A 7,232-nucleotide genomic window follows, 5' to 3' on the forward strand; every position below is an offset into this window, starting at 1 on the left:
AGAGTAGCTGCTGCCTTGACAGGAACTAATGGGGATCTATAATAAACCCCAGGAAGAGTAGCTGCTGCCTTGACAGGAACTAATGGGGATCCATAATAAACCCCAGGAAGAGTAGCTGCTGCCTTGACAGGACCTAATGGGGATCCATAATAAACCCCAGGAAGAGTAGCTGCTGCCTTGACAGGAACTAATGGGGATCCATAATAAACCCCAGGAAGAGTAGCTGCTGCCTTGACAGGAACTAATGGGGATCTATAATAAACCCCAGGAAGAGTAGCTGCTGCCTTGGCAGGAACTAATGGGGATCCATAATAAACACCAGGAAGAGTAGCTGCTGCCTTGGCAGGAACTAATGGGGATCCATAATAAACCCCAGGAAGAGTAGCTGCTGCCTTGGCAGGAACTAATGGGGATCCATAATAAACCCCAGGAAGAGTAGCTGCTGCCTTGACAGGAACTAATGGGGATCCATAATAAACCTCAGGAAGAGTAGCTGCTGCCTTGGCAGGAACTAATGGGGATCCATAATAAACCCCAGGAAGAGTAGCTGCTGACTTGACAGGAACTAATGGGGATCCATAATAAACCCCAGGAAGAGTAGCTGCTGCCTTGACAGGAACTAATGGGGATCCATAATAAACCCCAGGAAGAGTAGCTGCTGCCTTGACAGGAACTAATGGGGATCCATAATAAACCCCAGGAAGAGTAGCTGCTGCCTTGACAGGAACTAATGGGGATCCATAATAAACCCCAGGAAGAGTAGCTGCTGACTTGACAGGAACTAATGGGGATCCATAATAAACCCCAGGAAGAGTAGCTGCTGACTTGACAGGAACTAATGGGGATCCATAATAAACCCCAGGAAGAGTAGCTGCTGCCTTGGCAGGGACTAATGGGGATCCATAATAAACCCCAGGAAGAGTAGCTGCTGCCTTGGCAGGAACTAATGGGGATCCATAATAAACCCCAGGAAGAGTAGCTGCTGCCTTGGCAGGGAGACCTTCATTGTCTATACGAGCGCAGGAATATGAATGACCACGGCCTCATTCCTGCTGTTTGTCGTCTGAGCGATGAACGTTTCTGAGACAGGAAACATTTACTGACCGAGTCAAAGGTCATTTGAACTGACCACTAGACCATGACTGTCCTGACATTCTCATGCCCCTGTCGTCCTGTGACACAAAAATATTCCAACCATAACAAACCCTGCTCCTGCTAGCGTTCTGTACTCTCTGGACAGCCCAAAGCACTCTGGGTTGGAGAGAGACCCTCCCGCTAATGTCCACCAACACAGTCCCCTGGTCCCAATTCCCTTAACCATGCTCCTGGTCATGCCTCTGGAATTCATATTAAGTCTAGTCCTGGAGAGCAGCATAAGACTGAGTCAGTACAGAACCCTGAAAGCAAAGTAGGTTCTAGGTACTGAATGTTCTACTGCAACCACAGTAGAACCGGAGTCACACAAACAAAGAGACATAAGAGCACAACAAATACGTGTTTGGTTGGCTTTGTGAAACAAAATAGCACCCTATTAACCTATGGGCCTTGGTCAAATAGCACCCTATTAACCTATGGGCCTTGGTCAAATAGCACCCTATTAACCTATGGGCCTTGGTCAAATAGCACCCTATTAACCTATGGGCCTTGGTCAAATAGCACCCTATTAACCTATGGGCCTTGGTCAAATAGCACCCTATTAACCTATGGGCCTTGGTCAAATAGCACCCTATTAACCTATGGGCCTTGGTCAAATAGCACCCTATTAACCTATGGGCCTTGGTCAAATAGCACCCTATTAACCTATGGGCCTTGGTCAAATAGCACCCTATTCCCTATGGGCCTTCGTCAAATAGCACCCTATTAACCTATGGGCCTTGGTCAAATAGCACCCTATTAACCTATGGGCCTTGGTCAAATAGCACCCTATTAACCTATGGGCCTTGGTCAAATAGCACCCTATTCCCTATGGGCCTTCGTCAAATAGCACCCTATTAACCTATGGGCCTTGGTCAAATAGCACCCTATTAACCTATGGGCCTTGGTCAAATAGCACCCTATTAACCTATGGGCCTTGGTCAAATAGCACCCTATTAACCTATGGGCCTTGGTCAAATAGCACCCTATTAACCTATGGGCCTTGGTCAAATAGCACCCTATTAACCTATGGGCCTTGGTCAAATAGCACCCTATTAACCTATGGGCCTTGGTCAAATAGCACCCTATTCCCTATGGGCCTTGGTCAAATGGCACCCTATTCCCTATGGGCCTTGGTCAAATAGCACCCTATTCCTTATGGGCCTTGGTCAAATAGCACCCTATTCCTTATGGGCCTTGGTCAAATAGCACCCTATTAACCTATGGGCCTTGGTCAAATGGCACCCTATTAACCTATGGGCCTTGGTCAAATGGCACCCTATTCCCTATGGGCCTTGGTCAAATAGCACCCTATTAACCTATGGGCCTTGGTCAAATAGCACCCTATTAACCTATGGGCCTTGGTCAAATAGCACCCTATTAACCTATGGGCCTTGGTCAAATAGCACCCTATTAACCTATGGGCCTTGGTCAAATAGCACCCTATTAACCTATGGGCCTTGGTCAAATAGCACCCTATTAACCTATGGGCCTTGGTCAAATAGCACCCTATTAACCTATGGGCCTTGGTCAAATAGCACCCTATTCCCTATGGGCCTTCGTCAAATAGCACCCTATTAACCTATGGGCCTTGGTCAAATAGCACCCTATTCCCTATGGGCCTTGGTCAAATGGCACCCTATTCCCTATGGGCCTTGGTCAAATAGCACCCTATTCCTTATGGGCCTTGGTCAAATAGCACCCTATTCCCTATGGGCCTTGGTCAAATGGCACCCTATTCCCTATGGGCCTTGGTCAAATGGCACCCTATTCCCTATGGGCCTTGGTCAAATGGCACCCTATTCCCTATGGGCCTTGGTCAAATAGCACCCTATTCTCTATGGGCCTTGGTCAAATGGCACCCTATTCCTTATGGGCCTTGGTCAAATAGAGCCCTATTCCCTATGGGCCTTGGTCAAATGGCACCCTATTCCCTATGGGCCTTGGTCAAATGGCACCCTATTCCCTATGGGCCTTGGTCAAATAGCACCCTATTCCCTATGGGCCTTGGTCAAATGGCACCCTATTCCCTATGGGCCTTGGTCAAATGGCACCCTATTCCCTATGGGCCTTGGTCAAATGGCACCCTATTCCCTATGGGCCTTGGTCAAATAGCACCCTATTCCCTATGGGCCTTGGTCAAATGGCACCCTATTCCCTATGGGCCTTGGTCAAATAGCACCCTATTCCTTATGGGCCTTGGTCAAATAGCACTCTATTCCAGTCAGTCAGTGGTGGGAAGCTCCAGTCCCAGGGGAGTTCAGTCAGTCAGTGTTGGGAAGCTCCAGTCCAGGGGAGTTCAGTCAATGGTGGGAAGCTCCAGTCCCAGGGGAGTTCAGTCAGTCAGTGTTGGGAAGCTCCAGTCCCAGAGGAGTTCAGTCAGTCAGTGGTGGGAAGCTCCAGTCCCAGGGGAGTTCAGTCAGTCAGTGTTGGGAAGCTCCAGTCCAGGGGAGTTCAATCAGTCAGTGTTGGGAAGCTCCAGTCCCAGAGGATTTCAGTCAGTTAGTGGTGGGAAGCTCCAGTCCCAGGGTTAAAGGTACAGTAGCCTGCGTCAGCTGAGTACGTAGCGTATAGCGTAATGAACTAGGGAATGGATTGCCCTCTTCCTCTCTCCCCTCTTCTCTTCTCTTTTTAAGCTCAAAGTCCAGCACAGCCTACTGTACAGTAACTGTAGCTTCCTGCCCACAGACCCAGCCTCCAGCCTGTCGCCTGACAAACACCTCATTCTCAACACAGATCATGTGCCTCAGTGTTCAGCCACTGGCTCTCCTCTCCCTGCTGCAGGAAGTCGAGCGTGTTATTCTTTATACCCCCTCCTCCACCTCTCCTCTTCTCCTCCATTCTTTTCTTTCCTCTTAGAGCCTGACATCCCCATTCACTCACACCATTTCTCTCTGCGCAATCGCTCTCTCTGCCTCCTGCTCTGTCAGGCCAAAGAGAGAGAGAGAGAGAGCTGTGTCTGTGTTGTCGTGCTGTAGCCCAGGCTGAGAGAGAGAGAGAGAGAGCTGTGTCTGTGTTGTCGTGCTGTAGCCCAGGCTGAGAGAGAGAGAGAGAGACAGAGGACGCTCGTGAGAGGAGGAACAGTCACTACAGTGCACCGAAGGAGAGCAAGAGGAGGAAGAAAGAAGAGAAGGAAAGGAGAGGCCCCCACTGTGGCTAGGAGATCCAGGGGCAGCCAGGTGAGATCCAGCCAAGGAAAGGAGAGGCCCCCACTGTGGCTGGGAGATCCAGGGGCAGCCAGGTGAGAACCAGCCAGGGAGAGAAGAAGAGGCCCCCACTGTGGCTAGAAGATCCAGGGGCAGCCAGGTGAGATCCAGCCAAGGAAAGGAGAGGCCCCCACTGTGGCTAGGAGATCCAGGGGCAGCCAGGTGAGAACCAGCCAGGGAGAGAAGAAGAGGCCCCCACTGTGGCTAGGAGATCCAGGGGCAGCCAGGTGAGAACCAGCCAGGGAGAGAAGAAGAGGCCCCCACTGTACCTACGAGATCGTGTGGCAGCCAGTGAGATCCAGCCAGGTAGAGAAGGAGAGGCCACCACTGTGCCTAGGAGATCCAGGGAAAAGCCTGCTAAAACCAGCCAGACCAGGCGGTCATGGAGGCCCAGGTGAGGGATCTATCCCTCCTGTCTCCCCTGGGTACCAACGAGTCCCTCCCTCCCCCCACCCTGACCCCGGCCGTACCCCCTTACGTGAAGCTAGGTCTCACTGTGGTCTACACTGTCTTCTACTCCCTGCTATTCCTCTTCATCTATCTACAGCTGTGGATGGTGCTGCGCTACAAACACAAGCGGTGCAGCTACCAGACAGTGTTTCTCTTCCTGTGTCTGCTGTGGGCTGCGTTGAGGGCCGTCCTCTTCTCCTTCTACTTCAGAAACTTTGTGACAGCCAACACACTGGGACCATTCCCCTTCTGGCTGCTCTACTGCTGCCCTGTCTGCCTCCAGTTTTTCACCCTTAGCCTCATGAACCTCTATTTCGTACAGGTGAGTGTCTGTGTTAGCACAGGTGAGATTAGCACAGTTGAGTTTCTGTGTTAGCACAGGTGAGATTAGCACAGTTGAGTTTCTGTGTTAGCACAGGTGAGATTAGCACAGTTGAGTTTCTGTGTTAGCACAGGTGAGATTAGCACAGATGAGTTTCTGTGTTAGCACAGGTGAGATTAGCACAGTTGAGTTTCTGTGTTAGCACAGGTGAGATTAGCACAGTTGAGTTTCTGTGTTAGCACAGGTGAGATTAGCACAGTTGAGTTTCTGTGTTAGCACAGGTGAGATTAGCACAGATGAGTTTCTGTGTTAGCACAGGTGAGATTAGCACAGTTGAGTTTCTGTGTTAGCACAGGTGAGATTAGCACAGTTGAGTTTCTATGTTAGCACAGGTGAGATTAGCACAGTTGAGTTTCTGTGTTAGCACAGGTGAGATTAGCACAGTTGAGTTTCTGTGTTCGCACGGGTGAGATTAGCACAGTTGAGTTTCTGTGTTAGCACGGGTGAGATTAGCACAGTTGAGTCAGTACACCCTATCTCTGTGTTGATCCTGTCTCTGTGTTAGCACATGTGCTAACACATGTAGTCCATGTGAAATAGCTAGCTAGTTAACTATGGCGCACTGGTAGCAAATCTATCAATATCGTGCAGTGACGCCAACTGTGACTGGGTGGTGAGGGGTGGTGAGGGGTGGTGAGTGTTGGTGAGGGGTGGTGAGGGGTGGTGAGGGGTGGTGAGTGTTGGTGAGGGATGGTGAGGGGTGGTGAGGGGTGGTGAGTGGTGGTGAGGGATGGTGAGGGGTGGTGAGGGGTGGTGAGTGGTGGTGAGTGGTGGTGAGGGGTGGTGAGGGGTGGTGAGTGGTGGTGAGTGTTGGTGAGTGTTGGTGAGTGTTGGTGAGTGTTGGTGAGTGTTGGTGAGTGTTGGTGAGTGTTGGTGAGTGTTGGTGAGTGTTGGTGAGTGTTGGTGAGTGTTGGTGAGTGTTGGTGAGTGATGGTGAGTGTTGGTGAGTGTTGGTGAGTGTTGGTGAGTGTTGGTGAGTGTTGGTGAGTGGTGGTGAGGGGTGGTGAGTGGTGGTGAGTGGTGGTGAGGGGTGGTGAGTGGTGGTGAGGGGTGGTGAGTGGTGGTGAGGGGTGGTGAGGGGTGGTGAGTGGTGGTGAGGGGTGGTGAGGGGTGGTGAGGGGTGGTGAGGGGCGGTGAGGGGCGGTGAGGGGCAGTGAGGGGCGGTGAGGGGCGGTGAGGGGCGGTGAGGGGCGGTGAGGGGCGGTGAGGGGCGGTGAGTGGCGGTGAGGGGCGGTGAGGGGCGGTGAGGGGCGGTGAGGGGTGGTGAGGGGTGGTGAGGGGTGGTGAGGGGCGGTGAGGGGCGGTGAGGGGCGGTGAGGGGTGGTGAGTGGTGGTGAGTGGTGGTGAGGGGTGGTGAGTGGTGGTGAGGGGTGGTGAGGGGTGGTGAGGGGTGGTGAGTGGTGGTGAGTGGTGGTGAGGGGTGGTGAGGGGTGGTGAGGGATGGTGAGGGGTGGTGAGGGGTGGTGAGTGTTGTTGTGTGCTGACGGTCTCTGTTGTCGGCCCAGCTCTGGGCAGACAGGAAGCAACACTGTTACAAGTGGAGCAGATCCACATGTATGAGACCAGGCAAGTTGTAGGTTGTTGAGGCCAGAGAGGAGACCATAGCTCTGTTCCAAAACCCATACCAACATACTGTATACTACATACGTAATGAGTATATACTACATACTGTATACTACATACGTAATGAGTATATACTACATACTGTATACTACATACGTAATGAGTATATACTACATACTGTATACTACATACGTAATGAGTATATACTACATACTGTATACTACATACGTAATGAGTATATACTACATACTGTATACTACATACGTAATGAGTATATACTACATACTGTATACTACATACTTAATGAGTATATACTACATACTGTATACTACATACGTAATGAGTATATACTACATACTGTATACTACATACGTAATGAGTATATACTACATACTGTATACTACATACTTAATGAGTATATACTACATACTGTATACTACATACGTAATGAGTATATACTACATACTGTATACTACATACGTAATGAGTATATACTA

General features: G+C 50.5%; 1 protein-coding gene across 1 annotated transcript; it reads left to right on the top strand.

Moving 5' to 3' along the window:
- The first annotated feature begins 3,323 nt into the window (after window positions 1-3,323).
- On the top strand, window positions 3,324-5,689 carry LOC120038677 (integral membrane protein GPR137B-like). Its single transcript, XM_038984340.1, has 2 exons — window positions 3,324-5,112; window positions 5,678-5,689. Exons 1-2 carry the CDS (start codon window positions 4,723-4,725, stop codon window positions 5,687-5,689), a joined length of 402 nt encoding a protein of 133 aa, XP_038840268.1. The 5' UTR covers window positions 3,324-4,722.
- Window positions 5,690-7,232: the final 1,543 nt, after the last annotated feature.

The sequence above is a fragment of the Salvelinus namaycush genome, unplaced genomic scaffold (assembly GCF_016432855.1).
Source record: "Salvelinus namaycush isolate Seneca unplaced genomic scaffold, SaNama_1.0 Scaffold2309, whole genome shotgun sequence".
In the NCBI taxonomy this organism is placed as follows: domain Eukaryota; kingdom Metazoa; phylum Chordata; class Actinopteri; order Salmoniformes; family Salmonidae; genus Salvelinus; species Salvelinus namaycush.